General features: G+C 45.7%; 1 protein-coding gene across 1 annotated transcript in view; it reads left to right on the top strand.

Moving 5' to 3' along the window:
• LOC124795226 (vitellogenin receptor-like) overlaps positions 1-23,074 on the top strand; it is a gene marked incomplete in the record, with an annotated part of 212,927 nt that overhangs the window by 27,852 nt on the left and 162,001 nt on the right. Inside the window, 4 exon segments of the mRNA XM_047259148.1 lie at positions 2,877-2,982; positions 5,532-5,681; positions 5,762-5,875; positions 7,643-7,768. Of these exon segments, the coding sequence (XP_047115104.1) occupies positions 5,561-5,681; positions 5,762-5,875; positions 7,643-7,768 (361 nt within the window).

Genomic DNA, 23,074 nt, shown 5'->3' with positions numbered 1-23,074 from the left:
ACAGAGATTTTAAGATATTGGCCAAGAATTCTGTGTAATAGTCTGTTTTGTCATCCTCACTTTGTCCATCATGGATTATTCTGCTTTCAAGGTGATAGAATTCCTCCATGTCACCAGTTTTGGCAAGTTTTTTGCTATTTTCATTTCTACTGCTCATCATTACTTCAGTGTTTCCTGTATATTCTCAATCCATGTTGTACACTCGTTACTGTTCATTCCATCCAACAGATCCTGCAAGTGTCTTCCTTGTGGTGGGAAGTATAGAATTAAAAATAAGCCTGTATAGAAACACAATAAACATCCATTTTACGTAGTTCATCCTAATAGGCGTGGCATTTTATACTTGATTTTTGAAGAATAGTAAAGTTGAAATCCTTCAGAATATATACTACATTTTTGACCATATTTGGCTGTGGATAAACTTAGTCTAATATCGCTCTGTAATAGTCATGCATGATAAGTTTTGGTATCTGAGGTGTAAGTGCCTGATACAGAATTGGGTTTTGGTATCTTGGAAGTTTAGGGTTAAGTGAATCTGCTTTACCTGATCAACCAATTTGATGAATTTCTGCTTAACCTAAGCTCATGCTACACTAACAGATTACGCCACAGCCTGTATTCAACACACACACACACACACACACACACACACACACACACACTCTTCTCAGTGTTCTTATATCTTCAAGTTGTTAAATGTATGGCATCACACCAAATTTTTAGGTCACAAGATGGAGTAAACATCTGATATTATTTATTTCAGTTGACTCACTTCTTATATTGTAAGGCTTGCTACAGTGCTGATAGTTATCTTCTCATTTATAGTTTTTGAAGCTGTGAAGTTTCAGGTATTAAAGCTTAATAAAGTACTACGTTGTTTGAAGGAATTGATAGGAATGTAGCTGACTGAATTCTCTGGCTGTATGGCAGCAAAAATAGAATACTTTTACTCTTGTGGATGTAAATCTTAAATTGTATGTTAAGATGTGCTTATTTAATTCAAAAGATTAAACTGTTATTAAGTGAGCAACATCATTTAACTGAATGAACCATTTATTTTAAAAAATCAGATGTGGTTGTAAACCAATAGTGCTCAAACTGCACAAAAAGCTGGAAAAATTACACCCTGATTGTCCTGTTCTGTAATATTCCAAACCAGTGTTCAAAGTTGTCTGATGCACAACTCACTTTTTGTATGTAATATTCATTCAGCTAAAAGCCTGATTTCACAGGAACAAAGATATGGTGGTAATCTATTGAATGGAATATAATTCCACAAAAAAATGTTCAGGTATTTACACTCCTGCTCTTGTAATGTTAACGAAAAACTAAGATTGGGACTTGAATCTGGATCTCTGGAGACAATGCTCTTGACTAACTGTAAAATTGCCCCATATTTAATTTTCTTGGCATGTGTATACCTCTTAGCGTCATAGTACTTTTAATTACAAAGCATATAGGAACTAATGGTGTGTGGGCTTCAATCTACTCAAGTTATTTGTAAGGTCTAAATTTTGACATGAGGAAATTGGTGGTACAGTCTATGTGGGATTGCTTCTGGGCCTAATTTTTAGTCTCTTAATGCTAGACACATCCTCAGAGGCTTTGTGCGCAATCTTGTTTGAGTTTGAAGATCTAACGATGCCTTGTTTTCAAAAATATCTTTCTTAAGGGCCTCTGAGGACATATCCAGTGTTAAGATGCAGTACTAGGTATATAAACACACCTTAGACCATAGCCTAATTCCTGTGTAACTGAAATCACAAAGGATCTATACGTGTTCGTGTAGAGAACACAGTATTTTACCTGTACATAATGCTCTAAAATGTGTAACATGTTCATGAAGTTTAAATTGTGGTAAAAACTGTAATAGAATTTAATATTGCAACATGTATCAGTTTTACCCAAAGTGCACAAAACTGAAGTTTTCTAATGCTTTCAAATTTGTAACATGTGAAACGCACCTAAATTGTCTTCAGTACGAACCTTGTCATTCTTATCCAATTTTGTGGATCTTGTAATACTGTCAGAATGGTGATAGCAGTAACTTAGTCTTCGTTGGCTTAGTCTTTTCAAAATTTTTACTCACTTATTTACGTACTGAATACAAAAGCAATAGTTTATTCTGTATGCCCTAAGTAAGATCACTTAATTGGTAAACTTACACTAAAGTGAGGAATAGTATGTACAGACAATTACTTCAGGCATGGCACAAGCCTCTTAAAATACTGAAATTCTTAGTCGTAACCCCCAGTGCCCCCCCCCCCCCCCCCGCCCCCCCCCCCCCACCCCGTTTTCTTAACGATATGTCTTTCTGATTGACATTATCACATCCATTAATTCAAGTTACTCACATATTTCATGTAAGGATTCTATACAAAAAAGTGGTACAAATAGTTGGACAGTAGATAAATAGGTGGAGATAATTGGCTGAACACCACCTCCAATAATTTTACCAAAGGAAGGTTCTAGTGCTTAATTTCAGGAGGCAAGTCTAGTGCTGCTGCTACATACACTAGCTAGATTTGTGAACAAATATTTCTTTAGTGAGAGGAGAGAGGAGTAAGCTGGGAAGGTCAAAGAAAGTGCTCTTCAGAACCACCTGTAATAAGTGAAGGGAGACAAAGATGGAGACAAAGGTGTCAAAGTAAGAGATGGGACATTGGTCAGTGTTTCACCAGTCTGTACAGAGCTAAGCACAGAGAGAAGTAAAAAATCAGGGGAAGGAGCATGTTCTTGGCTAGAATAGTATTCAGTATTTTGTATCTGTCCTCCTTGCTTACAAACTGCAAAATTCATAGACAAATAAGTTGACTTTCTATTTGCTTGGCAGCTGCTAAGTTTGTGTCAGTATTGTTTTCTGATTTGATTTACAGTTAGATTGTGGCAAAGACTTCCTATGCTCCAACCACCACTGCATTCCCAAGGCCTGGGAGTGTGATGGCAACAATGACTGTGGGGATAACAGTGATGAAGTAAACTGTGAGTTCTGAATTTAAATTTATTAAATGCCTTCATGTTAAAAACGTGGGTCCAGACTCACTCTTCAACTCCTATATGTTTGAGGACCCTTCAGTATAGGAATATTGTGGTGATGTATTCAGCATCAGAACTACGCATCGTTCATTCTTCTACAATATTTTTGTCAATATATGATGTAAAAATAGTACATGATCATGATGACATTATTTACTATGTTCTATTTAGACTACTGCTTCACACTAGAAAGCTTCAGACAGACAAATGTTGTCTTACCTATAAAATAAAATAAAACAAAAAAAAAGACATAAGAACATATTGATTTGTGCTTCTCAAGTATGTCAATCCCAGTTACGTTTTTTTAGATGCTGGTAATTTTCATAAATATTTATATATACACACTTCCAATTTAACTCTTTCGTTAACACTAAGTACTTGCAGTTTGAGAGATCTCAGTGGTAGGTGGTCTTCATTAATAGAATGGAAAACACTAGTTAAATTACTTATCCGTATTTAACGTTTCACTCCCTCCCAGTTGACTGACAAAGGCATGTGATCATTCCCTGATACTTTTAGCATTCTGTGCTGTCTTCACAATGTTCTGTGAAGGTTATGGAATATGAGCCATAGCAGTTAATGGTATTAACAAATTGATGAATTCATGGTGACAGCTCCTATACCTTAGTCTTTTATAATCTAGACAGATGATTCGCACACTTCCAATGTGCTTCATTGGTGTGTTTGTCTTTAAACGCACAAATTTAATGGCAGACCATAATTTTCTACTTCCTTGTAACTTGCATCTAAGATAGATCAGAAAATAATTAGGAATAATTCCTTCAAGCTAGTACGTGGTGAGCAAAGGCTTGATTTGAAACCTCTCATGAATTATTTTATTTTATTAAAATTCCTATTGTCAGTCTGTCTTGGAGAGGACAGTGAAGTGATACTACTATAAAACTTCAAACAGCAATACTAAGTTTTTTAAAAAAAAATATTTCATTTTACCTTAGAATGGACAAATTCAGTAATCTCAAAATTTGGGACTGACAGAATGGCTGGCCAGTACAGTCTAAATTCCTGGCTCTGTGAATACACATTTAAGTGGGGAATACTGCTGAACTGGAATTCAGTAGTTTGGTTTTCACACAGGAAATGTCAAAAGTTGAAGGTTATTAGTGTCTTCTCCTGCCAACCTGTCACCCTTTTCTGAGGTAGGGGACTACAGTTCTGAAAGCTGACATGGTTTGTGCCACTAAACATGTTCATTTCTAATACTTAAAATTTTACCTCCTAGAGCCAAGTCTTGACAAAGAATTTTGCTTCATTGTAATTTGTTTCAAATTTTCCTTTTGTGTTTGATGGCATTTAAAATCTGTATTTACCTTCACAAGTAATGCTCAAAGAAAACTTAAGCTATGAAGCCCAGCCACATAGAAACAGTCTGGGCCCAGAAAAGCAGCCATTTATACCATTATTTAGTGTTGCTGGAACATCTTTGAGATTTAAATTTCAGTATACATGAAGTAAAACAGCTTAGTTTTCATCTTTTAGTTCTGATTACAAATCTTATTATAATAGTGTACTTGTACTTCAGAAAGTGAAGTGCATTCTTTTTGTGCATAATTGGCTTTTGTAGGGAAAAGTCTCAAACATTGTCAGGCACAGTGTCGCAATAGCCGGCCGGTGTGGCCAAGCGGTTCTAGACGCTTCAGTCTGGAACTGCGCGACCGCTATGGTCGCAGGTTCGAATCCTGCCTCCGGCATGGATGTATGTGATGTCCTTAGGTTAGTTAGGTTTAAGTAGTTCTAAGTTCTAGGTTCTAGGGGACTGATGACCTGAGATGTTAAGTCCCATAGTGCTCAGAGCCATTTGATTTTGTGGCATTAAACTAAACACCAGCTTGTTGTTTCCTGCTTGTTTGCCATAATACTGTGCAGCTCCTCCAAACAAATTTTGTGCACATTTTGGATGCTGCTTCATCGCAGTTGTAAGAAGTTTATCAAGAGAGTGGTGTCCCATAAGCATTCCTTGAGTCAGTGTTGTACCTTTCTGGAAGAGTCCTTAAAATTTTTGCTAAATTACAATATTTCTCATTCCAATCAACAATTGTGGAATTTTCCAAAATTCCTTAACAAATGTGAAAATTTTTTAGCAGAATTGTAAAATATAAAAAGCATAAAATTACAGGCACAAATCTCTAGAACACACAGGCTCACTTGGTCACGAGAGCAGCTCTTAAATTTGCTACTGCTTCCAAGTCTATACTCTCACCAGGTGGCAAGACCTGCCAATGGATTGCTAATGAGATGTTGTAGACTGTTCTCATATGAAACCAGTCCAGTTTTAATGGGAGGTGGCTCAGACTTAAGGAAATATTGTGGTCTGATAAACACGGGCAGTCTTCAGAACACAGTATTGTGGTCAGTTGTGCTCAGGCTTGGTTGTCGAATTGTTAATGGTACTGTTTAGGTAGTAGTTAATTTAAATTCTTGCAGTATTTCCTGCAGTGAAATGATATCACATGAAACTGACAAATGTTAATCTCCAGGTAAGCCAAAATATGTTACTGAGGGCTGCATGTTGAACAAGAACTTATTCGGGTGCCATGACCAGTTGAAATGTGTCGAAATTTCCGAAGCCTGTGACGGAACCCCGCACTGCTTGGATGGTTCGGATGAAAGCCCCATGTGCCAGAAAAGTAAGCTAATACGTAGTGGTAAAATATTTGGACTGTGCTCCCCTCATTTAACAGTTCAGCAGCAGTGTAAAATGTTTCAGGCAAAGCTCTGTGCCCCAACCAGGGCTGCAGCTTCAGATGCCAACCAACACCCAGTGGACCTGTCTGCATTTGCCCGATGGGCTTCAACCTGGTTAATGAAAAGTACTGCACAGGTAATGTGTAATTGTTATTTCTCTTCTGGTTTAACTTTTCAAACTTCTGTGTTAAGACATTTTTACACTTTTAATATTGTCTTGTCACTAAATTTTATTTTTGTTAGTCATAGCTCCTTGAGGTACAGCTCTGTTTTCGAGGCATATACTTTTTGGGTGTGATTTCTGCTTCAGGTTTCAGTTTTACAAGATGTTCAGAAAGTTTAGTGAAAAATATTATGTGGTATCCTTAGTGCGTTGTATGCTAGAAAGTAAAAACAAATAATATGCCACTGAGTAATTTTACTTAATGGAAACAGAAAATGACATTTAATATGTCCTCAAATCTCAAAATCACAAGTAGATAAACTTTAAATCAGTTAAAATATTTGTAAGTGAAAACACAGAAGTTATTCACTAGTGCAGAAGACTAATTACAGGGTTAAATTAAGATACAAAGTAGATGTAGCAGCATGCTCCTGAAGTCTTCAGCCAAAATGAGATTTGTCATGTATAATGTTGGAACAATTTTTGATTAGATTGGAAATAGTCCTGCATTATCAATGCTTTCCAAATTATATAATCCCCAAACGAAAACCAAAAGATAAATTTAAGAAACTTGCTTCAGTTTTGAGAGGATGGCTCCCCTCTTTAGTCATCCTCATGGTCTTTCAAGAAAAACTTCAAATTCTGGGACAGTGTCTTGATGGTATGTCTTACCACCTGCGCCCCCCCTTCCTCCTCCTCCTCCTCCTCCTCCCCCTCCCCCTCCCCCTCCCCATTAAACCCATGGGTGTGCAGTTATACGCCTGTTTGACTTCAGTTATTCATATTTAGCTGACAAGTCTTAAAATAATTAAGATAATTCTTTATTGGTAATAGTTAATTTGTTCATTAGTCTCAGGTGAGACATTTTCAAAAAACTGCCATTCATTGACTGCTAGGCCAATGTAATGACCAGCATGTAATCCTTAGGAATGATGTCATAGCTCTGAAACAGTTTAGTTTTAGCTTAAAAAAAATGAACAGAAAAATTACTGGCAAAGATATCCTAATCCAAAAGTAGTCACAGCCATACTGTCAGTGTGTTAAGTCTTATTGAATGAGATCCATCAATTTATCATGCAAAAAATGCGGGATACACTTGTATAAATGCTGCACTTCCACCTCTCCCTTGGCCAAAACTTTGGAAGACAAAATGCTGCTAAATTTTTAGATTTGTTTACAATGTGGTGCTACAGAAGAATGCTGGAGATTAGATGGGTAGATCACATAACTAATGAGGAGGTATTGAATGGAACTGGGGAGAAGAGGAGTTTGTGGCACAACTTGACAAGAAGGGGGGACCGGTTGGTAGGACATGTTCTGAGGCATCAGGGGATCTCAAATTTAGCATTGGAGGGCAGCGTGGAGGGTAAAAATCATAGAGGGAGACCAAGAGATGAATAATCTAAGCAGATTCAGAAGGATGTAGGTTGCAGTAAGTACTGCGAGATGAAGCTTGCACAGGATAGAGTAGCATGGAGAGTTGCATCAAACCAGTCTCAGGACTGAAGACCTCAACAACAAACAGACTTAATTCCTAGTGTAGTCACATGGAAACATCTTAAGGTTAATTCATAGCTTAACTGCACAAGATTAGTATCCTCAGAAGCCAAAGTAACAAAAATTTTAATTGTATAACAAAAATTTTGTGAAGCCTCAAGAGGAAAAAGACTAAAATATTTCTTGGGTTTATATTATCACCAAAATGATGCAGATGTTTGTATTGTCATTAAAATTTTTCAGACATTGATGAGTGCAAGATGTACGGCATATGCCCCCAGAAGTGCAGGAACACACATGGCAGCTATGAGTGTTTCTGTGACCAGGGCTACACTTTGCAAAGTGATAACCACACCTGCACTGTCAATGGTAAGTGCTTGAATAAAGTACACATTTTGATTTCTTCATAAAAGTATAGGTCCCATCCGAAATTTTCCCTCACTATTTGCATTATTATTAATTTCCACTTGTTGCTATAAATATTTTCTTGATCACAATTCAGCCCATTTCACTCGCAGAAATTTTCTTCATAGCCATAATTGAAAACATTATGCACTCCACACTGTCAATGAACCTTAAACCTTACAAAAAGTTGATTTTTCCTCTCCCAACTTTTTAAGTACTTCAGATCTTTAATTGTTGAAAGAACTTATCTTCCAGTGATACTCTGAGAAAACTATTTGGTTTGGTTTGATTTTCTTCACACCTTACCTTTGAAATTCATTCCGTACTTATTTTTCCACTTCTCATCCTGTCCATCATAAACTATTTATCTGATTCTGCAAACACAACTAGGTCTCTGTACTCACCTCCATCACTTCTATTCCTTCTAATGTTAATCTTCCATCTGTTAATCAGACAAGGGTGTTGAAACTTCATAGCAGATTAACTGTGTGCTGGACTGATACATAACTTGAGACCTCTGCCCTTCAAAGGCAAGTGAAAGAAATGTATTGTAAAGTACTTAGGAATTTTACTTCCATATCTTCGTGTCAAAAAAAGTAATTTTGAAGTCTGTTGTGGTAAGCAAGCAAAAATATTTTCATACATCTCTATTTTAAATACCTTCAGTATAACAGCCCTAGGATCACTGATTGTGTACTGAAACAAAAGGGTTCAGTCTCAAATTTGTCAGATCCAAACCTTAGCCATAGAGTGGCCGTTGCTTGAATTTTATTGATCAGACTTCAGAAAAGACATTAAATATGCTGGGTGGTAAGAGTGCAGCTACTCAGAGATCCAATGTGGGCTGCAGTGATCATATGGCAGTAAAATTGGTAATTTTGATGTTAATGTAGAACAGATTTATGCCCGAAAAACATTAGTTCAATTTTTTGGCCAGCAGGTGTAAATCTGGAACCAAATGTATGAAAGATGCACACAAAGGTTTCCATTTCTAATGGATTAGGAACGTGATGTAAGCAGAAAAGTCAAACAAGTGAGAAATGCATAACATTGCCACTTGTGCAATTTTTTCTGAGCACCAGAGACCTAAAGATGCTGACCAGTGCCATACCTGGTGGCAAAATAGTGCAATTATTTAGTAAAATGAAAATAGATTTTGCATTACCACATAAAGATATCTACCAAGTTTTGCTGTCATATGATAATTACAGTCCACACTGAACTCGGGGAGTAGCTGCACTTCTATTATAATCACTTCGTAACTTTGAGTACATTAGATTATCAGTCTGATCTACCTTAACACAGACACGTGTGCGTGTGCGGGTGCACGCGCAATTGCTCAAGGACACATTTGTGGTACTCCTGGTTAATAGTCTGTCTCCAGGGGTAAATTCATGATGGACAATACTGGTAGAAATGAAAAATAGAAAGTGCAGCTTATGTGGGCCAATCCAATATGAAATCAGAAATAGCACGTATATGCATATAATCTGTGCCATCAAATCTGTGCACCCTAATTTTAGAGGAGGAAAGAGAGATTGACTTTCATTTGTTTTATTTACGGAATTATTATTCTATGAAGAAAATCGTTGGCACCATCTTCCCAAAGAGTGTAAGTCGCAGTTCCATCTCTTAATTTGTGATTAATTAAGAATTTTTCCACCAGTGTTAGTGGAATATGGAGTCCCATGCACGTTTCACCCACTCACAAATCTGGGACAAATAAGACTGCTTGATTTTCCATTTTTTGTGAACTTGTTGTTTTCATCAGCCATCCATTATGCATATTGCTGTGTAAGTGCAACTTTGAATGACTCATTACTATTCACATGTAGTGGTTGCAGTACAGATATTAGGCCTCCAGGGATAAGTCATTTTTCGTTTTCCATAACTTATCTTGGACCTCTTCAGTTAAAAATCCATGGAAACTGTCCAGACAAATATGTTCCATAAATTAACTCACTAGGGCGATTTTGCCAAACATGAGTCACCCATTTGACCACAAGCTCATTGTCCAGCCACCCTTTCAGATTTGCTCTCACCAATATGCCTATCACTCCTGTTTTTGGAATAGGTTTCTTTCAAAATACTGTCTAAAGTGTCAGCTCTCATCCATCACCAGTTACACACACACACACACACACACACACACACACACACACACACACACACACACACACACACACAAACACAAAACTGCGGGTCATGGGGTTAGAATAGACCCGAGGTATTCCTGCATGTCTTAAGAGGTGACTAAAAGGAGTCTCACACATTTCAGCCTTGATGTGATGGTCCCCTGTATGGTTTGACCTCCATTTTTCAAAATTTCCACGAAGTGCAAGTCAATTGGGGAGGGCACCTTACAAGGTGCTCCGTGTCCGTCATGCATTGAGATTTTCAACCCACTTTCTCATCATCGCATTGCAGTCTCACCCATTCTTCATATCTTGGGTGAGGACGCCTTCCTCGGTGCGTTTTGCACTATGCAGTGTCATTTTCTATGCTGATGATAACCATTGACTTCTTTGCGTCTCGTATCCAGAACGGTAGCCAGTCTGTTGTGGTGGGGCCGCCATGTACCTTCTTGGTTGTAGCCTCCCTGACAACACAGGATTGCTCTGCTTCTGCCTGTGCCGTTAACTCCCCACATATGCCAAGGAGTAAATGCCGGTCACCATGGGGCATAGGGACTCAAGGGAATGGCCATCCTGCCAGGTGGCCTTTGCTGCAGATGGGTTGCACCCATGGGGACGGCCCCTGGTCAGAGTGAGTGGCATCAGGGCAGATGACATGCCATGAAGCGTGATATGTCATCTCCTGGTGGTCCGCTGCCACCAGTCCCTATGTGGGCAAAGTCTAATTACAATGCAAAGAAATGACGTCAAGTCGTTCCCCTCCCTGGTCACACCATTGCCAGGCTATGGATGGTAGTGAAACTTATTTTCCCCGGTACCTCGTATGTACGAGAGTTGATGGGGAATCTTTGATGTCCATGAAGCCTCAGTTTTTTGTGGAGCATCTGGAGGTTTGGGGAGGTTAATTAATTAATTAATGTCGTGTGACTAGGGCCCCCCCTCGGGTAGACCGTTCGGGGAGGTGTAGGGCTTGTCCAAAATGTACTCTGGGTCAGTTTTGATAAAAACGGTATCCTCTGCTCAGCCACGAGCATTACTCGCTTGTGGCAAGTTAGGGATGTTTGTTACCATCATGCCTCCTACGAGCTAAAATATGGTCCAGGGTAGTATATTCCACAGGGACCTTCTTTTGCAGCCTGACGAGGAGCTGCGTGCCAATTTAGAGTGGCAAGATGTTCATTTTGTCGAGCATATCGATCGGGGTCAGAGGGATAACCAGGTTGACACCGGTGCCTTCATCTTGGCCTTTGAGGGTGACACATTGCCCGAGAAGATCAGGGTGATGGTCTACTACTGTGATGTCAAGCCATATATCCCTCCCCTGATGCGGTGTTTTAAGTGCTGGAAGTTCGGCCGTATGTCTTCCTGCTGTACTTCCAGCCCCACCTGTCGAGATTGTGGACATCCATCACATCCCAATACCACCCCTGCGGGTCCGGGGTAAGAATAGGCCCGAGGTATTCCTGCCTGTCGTAAGAGGCGACTAAAAGGAGTCCATCCCCATCACGGGGGTAGTTAGCGCCTGCGTCCGGAGACGGACGGTTTCACGACCTATACTCGTGGTCTTTTTGGTTTTTCACTTCTCGTTTCTTCCTTCCTTTTGTTGGTTCCTTTCTTTGCTCTTCTCTACTTCACTGTCTTCCTTACTCTTTCCCTTGACTTCTCCTTGCCTTCTCATTGCCTTTTTCTCCTTGCCTTCTCATTGCCTTTTTCTCCTTGCCTTCTCATTGCCTTTTTCTCCTTGCCTTCTCATTGCCTTTTTCTCCTTGCCTTCTCATTGCCTTTTTCTCCTTGCCTTCTCATTGCCTTTTTCTCCTTGCCTTCTCATTGCCTTTTTCTCCTTGCCTTCTCATTGCCTTTTTTTCCTTGCCTTCTCATTGCCTTTTTTTCCTTGCCTTCTCATTGCCTTTTTTTCCTTGCCTTCTCATTGCCTTTTTTTCCTTGCCTTCTCATTGCCTTTTTTTCCTTGCCTTCTCATTGCCTTTTTTTCCTTGCCTTCTCATTGCCTTTTTTTCCTTGCCTTCTCATTGCCTTTTTTTCCTTGCCTTCTCATTGCCTTTTTTTCCTTGCCTTCTCATTGCCTTTTTTTCCTTGCCTTCTCATTGCCTTCTTCTCCTTGCCTTCTCATTGCCTTCTTCTCCTTGCCTTCTCTGGTCTCCGCCTTGGCGTTTGAGACAGTCTGTCCTCTTTCTCCCTCTCTCTCTTCTTTTTCCTCTTCTTTTTCCTCTTCTTCCTTCCTCCCTGTGCGTGCCTGAAGGCCGACCCACGCGTTCGCACGCGTAGCCGATGACGGGGTAACGCGTAATTCCCCGCCCTGGGTAGACATGTAAGGCACGCGCGTACCCCCTGGTAAAGGCCAGGCCCGGGGAGGGGTGATTGCCTGAGCTGATACCTTCTGACCATGCCGATTGGTCCCTCCGTCTGTTTCTCGGGAGGTGTGACCTGAGGTGTAAACATTCACCTAAGGCGGGAGTGCCCTCTGAGAGGGTCCCCACAAGGAAGGAGCGCGCCATCGGAGACGCTGGCAATCATGGGGGATTCCTCCGCAATGGATTCTACTCCATCACTTTCGACTTTGACCCACAAACGGAAACGTGACCAGCCAACAGTGACAAAAGTACTACCGCCTGCCCCACAGTTCCTCGTAGTTTCTCGATCTGAGGACGGAAAGGATTTTTCCTCTGTCAACCCTTTCGTTATCCAGAAGGGCGTAGATGCCATAGCTGGATCTGTCAAATCTTGTACCAGGTTGCGTAACGGTACCTTATTACTAGAAACTGAGAGTGCCTTTCAGGCACAAAAACTGCTTCGGGCCACACTCCTGTACACGTTCCCTGTCCGGGTGGAGGCCCATCGAACTTTGAATTCGTCTCGTGGTGTAGTCTATAGTAGCTCTCTCGACGGATTGACTGACGAGGAGCTTCAATCTTTCCTCGCTGAGCAGGGCGTGACGGCTGTCCATCGGGTCATGAAAAAGGTCAACAATGACCTTGTACCGACCCGGACACTTTTCTTAACCTTCGATAGTGTTAAGCTGCCATCGCGCATCAAGGCGGGCTACGAGGTTATTTCTGTTCGCCCCTATGTCCCGACCCCTACGCGCTGCTACCAGTGTCAGCGTTTCAATCACACTCGACAGTCTTGCTCCAATGTGGCTAAATGTGTCACTTGTGGCAGGGATGCCCATGAGGGTGACTGTCCACCTCCATCTCCTCGTTGTGTGAACTGTCAGGGTGACCATGCCGCATCCTCCCGCGACTGTCCTGTCTATAAGGAAGAACGCTGTATCCAGGAAATTCGAGTCAAAGAGAAAGTGTCCACCTCGGCTGCTCGCAAGCTATTGGCTAGTAGGAAGCCCACGCTGCTCCCAGCGGGGAAATACAGCACTGTCCTCGCCTCTCCTCGGACTACCCGGGAGGTAGCAACCCAGACATGCGATCTGACCTTCAGCACCACGGTCGTCCGTTCGGCCAGTGCTAAGATCGCCCGGTCGACGTCTCCTCTTCCTCCCATCACCCCACAGACACCAGCCACTTCCTCAGCTTCTGCTCAGTCGAAGACCCCGAAGTCAGATGCACGGGCCTTCAAGAAGGAACCATCCCGTGCAGACTTCCTCCGTCCCTCGACCTCCCAGCCTTCGACCGGTACTTCCACCAAACGTCCTTCTAAAAAGGCGCATAAGAAGCACAGTTCTCCTTCTCCGCCGCGGCGCCTTTCTTCTCCTGCGCCACCCAGCGGTTGCCGCCCCAGGCCGTCATCCGTTTCGCCTGGCCGCACCGCTGGTAGCCGAACATCTGGCCGTTCACCGGCGGAGGAAGCTCCCCCTCCCGGCCATCCTCCCGAGATGGCCGATGACCCTATAGACCCCATGGACGATGACTGTCCGCCTCCTGCTAGCGGCGGCAGTGCTCGCTCGAAGCCAGGCCCTAAGCGGCCTTCGAGGTGACCCCTTCTCTCATCTTCCTTTTCTTACGATGGCACTTATTAACTGGAATATTCGCAGCATTCGCTCCAACCGAGAGGACTTGAAGTTGCTGCTCCGCTTGCATCGTCCGCTCGTCGTAGCCCTCCAGGAAACGAAGCTACGCCCATGCGATCAAATTGCCTTGGCACACTACACCTCTGTGCGTTTTGACCTACCCCCTGTGGTAGGTATCCCAGCTCATGGAGGGGTTATGTTGCTGGTCCGGGATGATATTTACTACGATCCCATCACGTTGCACACCGGCCTGCAGGCAGTTGCCATCCGCATTACTCTCCCCACTTTTACGTTTTCCTTTTGTACCGTTTACGCTCCATCGTCATCTGCCGTTACCAGGGCAGACATGACGCAACTTATTGCTCAGCTACCTGCACCATTTTTGTTAACTGGAGACTTCAATGCCCACCATCCCCTTTGGGGCTCTCCAGCATCCTGCCCGAGGGGCTCCTTGTTAGCAGACCTTTTCAACCAGCTCAATCTTGTCTGCCTCAATACTGGCGACCCTACTTTTCTTTCGGACACATCTCATACCTATTCCCATTTAGACCTCTCTATATGTACTCCCCAACTTGCACGCCGGTTTGAGTGGTATGCACTTGCTGATACATATTCGAGCGACCACTTCCCGTGTGTTATCCATCTCCTGCAGCATGCTCCTTCTCCGTGCTCCTCTCGTTGGACCATCTCCAAGGCAGACTGGGGCTCTTCTCTTCCAGGGTGACCTTTCAGGATCAAACCTTCACAAGCTGCGATCGTCAGGTCGCACACCTCACGGAAGTCATTCTCGCTGCTGCTGAATATTCCATCCCTCACCCTACTTCTTCTCCACGTCGCGTACCGGTCCCCTGGTGGACCGCAGCATGTAGAGACGCTTTACGTGCTCGTCGACGTGCTTTACGCACCTTTAAACGCCACCCTACAGTGGCGAATTGTATTAATTATAAACGATTACGTGCTCAGTGTCGTCGTATTATTAAAGAAAGCAAGAAAGCCAGCTGGGCTGCTTTCACAAGCACCTTCAACAGTTCTACTCCTTCTTCTGTTGTCTGGGGTAGCCTGCGCCGGCTATCTGGCACTAAGGTCCACTCCCCAGTTTCTGGCTTGAAGGTCGCGAATGAAGTCCTTGTGGTCCCTGAGGCTGTCTCCAATGCCTTCGGCCGCTTTTTCGCCGAGGTTTCGAGCTCCGCTCATTACCACCCTGCCTTCCTCCCCCGCAAACAGGCAGAGGAGGCTAGGCCACCTGACTTCCGCTCCTCGAATTGTGAAAGTTATAATGCCCCGTTCACCATGCGGGAACTCGAAACCGCACTTGGCCGATCACGGTCCTCCGCTCCAGGGCCTGATTCTATTCATATTCCGATGCTGAAGAACCTTTCTCCTGCGGGTAAAGGTTTTCTTCTTCGTACATACAATCGCATCTGGATTGAGGGACATGTTCCCGCATGCTGGCGCGAGTCTATTGTTGTCCCGATTCCTAAGCCGGGGAAGGACAAGCACTTGCCTTCCAGTTATCGACCTATCTCGCTTACCAGCTGTGTCTGTAAAGTGATGGAGCGAATGGTTAACTCTCGATTGGTTTGGCTGCTCGAGTCTCGACGCCTACTTACCAATGTACAATGTGGATTTCGAAGGCGCCGCTCTGCTGTTGACCATCTGGTTACCTTGTCGACCTTCATTATGAATAACTTCTTGCGGAAGCGCCCGACCGCGGCTGTGTTCTTTGATTTGGAGAAGGCTTACGACACCTGTTGGAGGGCGGGCATTCTCCGCACCCTGCATACATGGGGCTTTCGCGGTCGCCTCCCTCTTTTTATTCGTTCCTTTTTAATGGATCGACAGTTTCGGGTACGTGTGGGTTCTGTCCTGTCCGACACCTTTCGCCAGGAGAATGGGGTGCCACAGGGCTCAGTTCTGAGCGTCTCTCTCTTCGCCATCGCGATCAATCCAATAATGGATTGCCTCCCAGCTGATGTATCAGGCTCCCTTTTCGTGGACGATTTTACCATCTATTGCAGCGCGCAGTGTCCACGTGTCCTGGAGCGCTGTCTTCAGCGTTCTCTTGACCGTCTTTACTCCTGGAGTGTCGCCAATGGCTTCCGTTTTTCTGCCGAGAAGACGGTCTGTATTAACTTCTGGCGCTACAAAGAGTTTCTCCCACCGTCCTTACGACTCGGTCCCGTTGCTCTCCCACTCGTGGAGACAATCAAATTTTTAGGCCTTACCTTTGACAGGAAACTTAGCTGGTCTCCACATGTGTCATATTTGGCCGCCCGTTGTACCCGTTCTTTAAATGTCCTCCGTGTTCTCAGTGGTATGTCGTGGGGAGCGGATCGAACCGTCCTACTTCGTCTATATCGGTCGATCGTCCGCTCCAAGCTGGATTATGGGAGCTTCGTATACTCCTCTGCACGGCCATCCATCTTACGCCGCCTCAACTCCATACAACATCGGGGTTTACGACTTGCGATCGGAGCATTTTATACCAGTCCCGTAGAGAGTCTTCATGCTGACGCTGGCGAATTGCCACTCACCTACCGGCGCGATATACTGCTTTGCCGGTATGCCTGTCGGCTACTGTCAATGCCCGACCATCCATCTTATCGTTCCTTTTTTGACGACTCTCTTGACCTTCAATACGGGTTGTATGTCTCTGCCTTGCTACCCCCTGGAGTTCGCTTTCGTCGCCTCCTTCAACACCTTCATTTTTCACTCCCTGCAACCTTTCGAGTGGGCGAGAGCCGCACGCCACCTTGGCTCCAGGCTCAGGTCCGCGTTCACCTCGACCTCAGCTCGCTCCCAAAAGAGGTCACCCCCGGTTCGGTCTACCACTCCCGTTTTTTGGAACTTCGTTCGAAGTTCAACAACAAGACTTTCATTTATACAGATGGCTCTAAGACCAATGACGGGGTCAGGTGTTCCTTTATTGTCGGGGCACAAAGTTTCCAATACCGGCTCCATGGCCATTGTTCGGTCTTCACAGCTGAGCTCTTTGCCCTCTACCAGACTGTTCTTTACATTTGCCGCCACCGACATTCTGCTTATGTCATCTGCTCAGATTCCCTGAGCGCCATCCAGAGCCTCAGTGATCCGTACCCGGTTCACCCTTTCGTACACCGGATCCAACGCTCTCTTCAGCAGCTGGTGGACGTCGGTACGCCGGTTAGCTTTATGTGGGTTCCTGGCCATGTCGGTATCCCTGGGAACGAAGCTGCAGATGCCGTGGCCAAGGCTGCGGTCCTCCAGCCTCGGACAGCTTCTTGTTGTGTCCCTTCGTCCGATTTTAGCAGGGTCATTTGTCGGCGCGTTGTGTCGCTGTGGCATGCCGATTGGGCTGCACTTACCGACAACAAGCTTCGGGCCTTAAAACCTCTTCCCGTGGCTTGGACGTCCTCCTCACGCCCTTCTCGGCGGGAGGAGGTCGTTTTAGCAAGGTTAAGAATTGGACACTGCCGGTTCAGCCATCGCCATCTGCTGACGGCTGCGCCGGCGCCGTTCTGCCCATGTGGGCACTTGCTGACGGTTAGACATATTTTAATGTCCTGTCCAGATCTTACCACACTGCGCCTCGATCTTAACCTGCCTAATAGTTTAGATGCCATTTTAGCGGATGACCCACGAGCTGCTGCTCGTGTTCTTTGTTTTATCAATTTGACAAACCTCGCTAAGGACATTTGATGATGATGTTTTAATCTTATGCCTGTCAGTCTGTCTTTTATTGTGTTTTCCCTTTTAGTTGTTGTTGTCAACTTGTGCCTCGCGGTGCATTCTTAGAGTAGTCAGGGCGCTAATGACCATTGACGTTGTGCGCCCGAAAACCACAAAAAAAAAAAAAAAAAAAAAAAAAACATCCCAATACTCCATGTGCCCTGCCTCCCATCTGTGTCAGCTGTGGAGAGCATCATTCACCTTGCTTGCCAGATTGCAGGATTTCACAGAGAGGAAAATCGTGGAATATAGGATGCTGGACTGACTGACCTACACTGAAGCTAAGAGGAAATTTGAACGCCTACATCCTGTGGCTATGACCTTCTTATATGCTGCTGCTAAGAGAGCAGTTGCCACCCCGTCAGTTCCTCGAATTCCTGTCGCCTCTCAGAATCGGGTGACGTAGGTCTTCTTCAGCTCCTCTCACTAGGAAGGGGTCCTTTGGGTTAGGCTTCTTCCAGATTTCTGCTGATGGGAAAGATGATACCTGCCAGTGGCTGAAGAGCCCAAAAGCAGCTGGTCATAGGGCTTCATGCTCATCCTCAGTCCTGGAGACTGAATCAGTGAAGTCCTCCCAGCCAGGGAAACTCAAGGAATAGCATGAGAAATCTAAAAAGAAGACCCACAAGAACAAGGAAATTGTGGTGGCACCCACACCACCGCCACCTACAAGCTCTGCATCTGAGGATGGATTCGGAGGCTCTGGTGTCTGCTGAGGACCTGGAGCTTGCCGAGCCCTCAGACACAATGGGTAGAGCCCCCCAGGGGGTCCACAACTCTTTTGTGGACACATGAGTAGCGAGCACGGGACCCCGAGCTAATGTGGCCCTCCTTCCTTTCCGGGCTGCATACCTTCCCTTCCCTTTCCGCATCCTTCCCCGTCCCCCATCTTCGCCCCCCCCCCCCCTCCTCACCTCTGGCTCTTTCCTTCCCTTTCTCCCCCTCTGGGAGTATGGTTTGTGCCTACGTCCAGAGACGGACGCTCGAAACTGTTCCAAATTCCTTGCTTTCTACACTTGAAAGTCCTCGTCCTTCCTCTGTCCTTCTCTTTTCCTTCCCTCTTCTCTTTGCCCTTTTCTCCGCTGTGGCGTTTGAGACCCCCCTCTTCTTTCCTTTCCCTTTCTCTTTTTTCCTCCCTGTGCGTGTCTGAAGGCCGACCCATGCACTTCCATGCATAGCCAGTGACGGGGTAACGCGTAATTCCCCGCCCCGGGTAGACAGGTAGGACACGTACGTACCCCCTGGTAACGGCCAGGCCCAGGGAGGGGTGATTACCCGAGCTGATACCTTCCGAAAGTGCCGATTGGTCCCTCCGTCCGTTTGTCGGGAGGTGTGACCTGAGGTGTGAACAATCACCTAAGGCGGGTGTGCCCTCAGTGAGGGCCCCCACAAGGGAGGAGCGCGCCATCGGAGACGCCGGTAATCATGGGGGATTCTTCCGCAATGGTTTCCTCACCTTCCACTATGTCTGCTCACAAACGTAAGTTCACTGAGTCTCAGCCACAGACGGTACTTCCATCGTTGCCACAGTTCCTTGTTGTTTCTCGGTCTGACGAAGGTCACGACTTCTCCACGGTCAACCCTTTCATTATTCAGAAAGGTGTCGACGCAATTGCAGGTCCTGTAAAGTCTTGTTCCAGATTACGGAATGGCACCCTGTTGTTAGAAACACACAGTGGCCTCCAGGCACAAAAATTGCTGCGTACTTCTCTGCTCCACACCTTCCCTGTCCGGGTGGAACCGCACCGTACCTTAAATTCCTCGCGTGGAGTCGTTTATACACGCTCCCTCAATGGATTGTCTGACAAAGAAATTCAGCACTACCTGTCTGACCAGGGCGTAACGGCTGTTCATAGGGTTATGAAAAGGGTTGACACGAACATCATTCCAACCCGCACTGTCTTCTTGACATTTGACAAAGTTCAACTCCCATCGAAAATCAAAGCAGGCTATGAGATAATTTCCGTTCGCCCTTACGTCCCAAACCCTACACGTTGCTACCGATGTCAGCGGTTCAATCACACCAGCCAGTCCTGTTCCAATCCGGCCAAATGTGTTACGTGTGGCAAGGATGCCCATGAGGGTGCTTGTCCACCTCCTTCCCCTCGCTGCATCAACTGTATGGGTGACCACGCTGCTTCCTCTCGAGATTGTCCCGTTTTTAAGGACGAAAAGCTCATCCAGGAAATTAGAGTAAAGGAAAAGGTGTCGACCTTTGCTGCTCGAAAATTATTCACCAGTCGACAGCCCACCGTGCCTCAGAAAGGAACATACAGCACTGTCCTTGCTTCTCCTCGGCCAACGAAGGAGGTGGCCATGCAGACTTGCGACCTCACCTTTAGTGCCACGGTCGTCAGATCGGCCAGCGCAAAGATCGCCCGTTCAACCTCACCACTTTCGCCTGCCCACTCTATGGCTCACCCTTCGTCGGGTTCTGCTAAATCTCGAGCCCAAAAGTCAGATGCCAAGTCTTCGAAAAAAGAGCATACTCGTGAAGAGTTTTTACGTACTGCAACTTCACAACCATCGGTTCCTCCTTCATCTAAACATCATACTTCCAAGAAGGCTACAAAGAAACACAGTTCCTCTCCTTCTCCGCCAAGGCGTGTCCCATCTACAGCACCACCTGGCGGAAATCGCCCTCGGCCGTCTTCTGTGTCGCCGAGGCGCACTGCTGGTGGCCGGTCAACCGGCCGATCGCTGGTGGCAGGAGCTGCTCCTGACCAACCTATGGATCAGGATCTTCTGCCTTCGACTGAATGCCATTCCATGCTGTCAGTCGCAAGCTCTGAGCAGTCGTTGAGTTGACAGCGACCTTGGTCACATTCCTCCATTTTCTGTTCACCCTATGTCCATTATCCACTGGAATATCCGCGGCATTCGAGCCAATCGGGATGAATTGTGGACCCTCTTACAATCCCACTCGCCGGTCATCTTCTGTCTTCAGGAAACAAAGCTGCGTCCCCATGACCGCTTTGTTCTCCCTCATTTTCAGTCCGTTCGCTATGATCTCCCCTCTGTTGAAGGCACTCCAGCCCATGGAGGACTCATGGTTCTGCTCCACGATACTCTCCATTATCACCACATCCCCTTAAACAGTTCCTTCCAAGCTGTCGCCGTCCGTCTTTCCCTTTCTGGATACACGTTCTCTCTTTGTACGGTATACATGCCATCGTCCACACCAATGGCACGAGCTGATCTCCTTCATCTTCTTGGTCAGCTTCCACCCCCCTATTTGCTGGTTGTGGACTTCAATGCCCACCACCCGCTTTGGGGATCTCCACATCCTTGTCCACGTGGCTCACTATTGCTAGACGTCTTCCACCAAGCGGATCTAGTCTGCCTCAACACTGGGGTCCCCACATTTTTGTCTGCCTCCACGACAAATTAATCTCATTTGGACCTTGCGGTCGGTACTGTTCCGCTAGCTCGGCGCTTCGAATGGTTCGCCCTTGATGATACACACTCGAGTGACCACTTTCCATGTGTTCTTAGACTGCAGCCTCAACTGCCATATATGCGCTCGCGACGCTGGACGTTTGCCCAAGCCGATTGGACACTTTTTTCATCTCTAGCGACATTCGATGACCGTCGCTTTCCCAGTGTCGACGATGAGGTCACACATATTACCGACGTTATTCTCACAGCTGCGGAACGTTCAATACCACGCACCTCGGAATTGCCCCGGCGCCCCCCAGTTCCTTGGTGGAACGAGGCATGCCGTGACGCAATACGTGAGCGGCGACGTGCTCTTCGCATTTTCCGTCACCATCCAACTTTGGCAAACTGTATCCGATATAAGCAGCTCCGTGCGCGATGCCGTCGCGTCATCCGCGATAGCAAGAAGGCAAGCTGGAAATTCTTTATTAGCTCATTTAACACCTCCACTCCCTCCTCGGAAGTTTGGAGTCGGCTTCGACGGTTCTCAGGCGCGCCTAGTTTCTCCCCGGTCTCTGGGCTCACTGTCGCGCATGATACCTTAGTGGACCCCGTCTCAATTTCTAACTCATTGGGTCAGCACTTTGCTGAGATTTCGAGCTCTTCAAATTACCCGCCAGCGTTTCTCCTGAAGAAACGTGCAGCAGAAGTGCGACATCTTGCTTTCTCCTCTCAAAATCACGAAAGCTACAATACTGTTTTCTCCATGCGGGAACTCCAACATGCCCTCTCTTCTTCTCGCTCCTCCGCCCCAGGACCGGATGGTATCCATGTCCAAATGTTGCTGCATTTATCAACCCATAGCCTGCGTTACCTCCTTCACCTTTACAATCGAATTTGGACCGACAGTACCTTTCCCAGGCGATGGCGGGAAGCTATTGTCGTTCCCGTTCCGAAACCTGGAAAGGACAAACATCTCCCCTGTAGCTATCGCCCCATTTCTCTCACGAGTAGTGTCTGTAAGGTTTTGGAGCGTATGGTGAATTACCGTTTAGCTTGGTGGCTGGAATCCCGCAGTCTTTTAACACCAGCCCAGTGCGGATTCCGAAAGCATCGTTCTGCCGTTGACCATCTTGTTGCTCTCTCCACTTATATCATGAACAATTTTCTCCGGAAACGCCAAACGGTAGCAATATTTTTTGATCTGGAGAGAGCATACGATACCTGTTGGAGGACAGGCATCCTCCGCACACTGTTCTCTTGGGGCTTTCGAGGCCGGCTGCCCCTTTTTCTTCGCGAATTTATGGCAGAGCGCACATTTAGGGTGCGGGTGAACACTACTCTCTCCCGTACTTTCTCCCAAGAAAACGGGGTACCCCAGGGCTCCGTGCTGAGTGTTGTACTGTTTGCCATCGCCATTAATCCAATTATGGATTGTCTCCTTCCTGATGTCTCGGGCTCCCTCTTTGTGGACAATTTTGCGATCTACTACAGCTCTCAACGGACCAGCCTGCTTGAATGACGTCTTCAAGGATGTCTCGATCGCCTCCACTCGTGGAGCATCGAAACCGGCTTCCGTTTCTCACCCAGTAAGACCGTTTGTGTTAATTTTTGGCGACGTAAGGAATTTCTTCCGCCCTCCTTACATCTAGGTCCTGTCAACCTTCCGTTTTCCGACGTCGCTAAATTCTTGGGTCTTATGTTTGACAGAAAACTGTGCTGGTCCTCCCACGTTTCCTATCTTTCGGCTCGCTGTCTGCGTTCCCTTAACACCCTCCGTGTCCTGAATGGTACCTCCTGGGGAGAGGACCGAGTGGTCCTTCTCCGCCTCTATCGCGCCTTAGTGCGCTCGAAATTGGATTATGGAAGCATAGTCTACTCCTCTGCTCGGCCGTCTATTCTTCGGCGTCTCGACTCTATCCACCACCGTGGATTACGTTTAGTGTCTGGAGCTTTTTACACCAGCCCTGTGGAAAGCCTTTATGCTAAGACTGCTGAACCTCCGCTGTCCAATCGGCGGGCAGTCCTTCTGAGTCGTTATGCTAGCCATCTGTCTTCCATGCCTGCTAA

Source organism: Schistocerca piceifrons, chromosome 4 (assembly GCF_021461385.2).
Source record: "Schistocerca piceifrons isolate TAMUIC-IGC-003096 chromosome 4, iqSchPice1.1, whole genome shotgun sequence".
NCBI classification, from domain to species: Eukaryota; Metazoa; Arthropoda; class Insecta; order Orthoptera; family Acrididae; genus Schistocerca; species Schistocerca piceifrons.
This window is presented reverse-complemented; position numbering and strand designations above follow the sequence as displayed.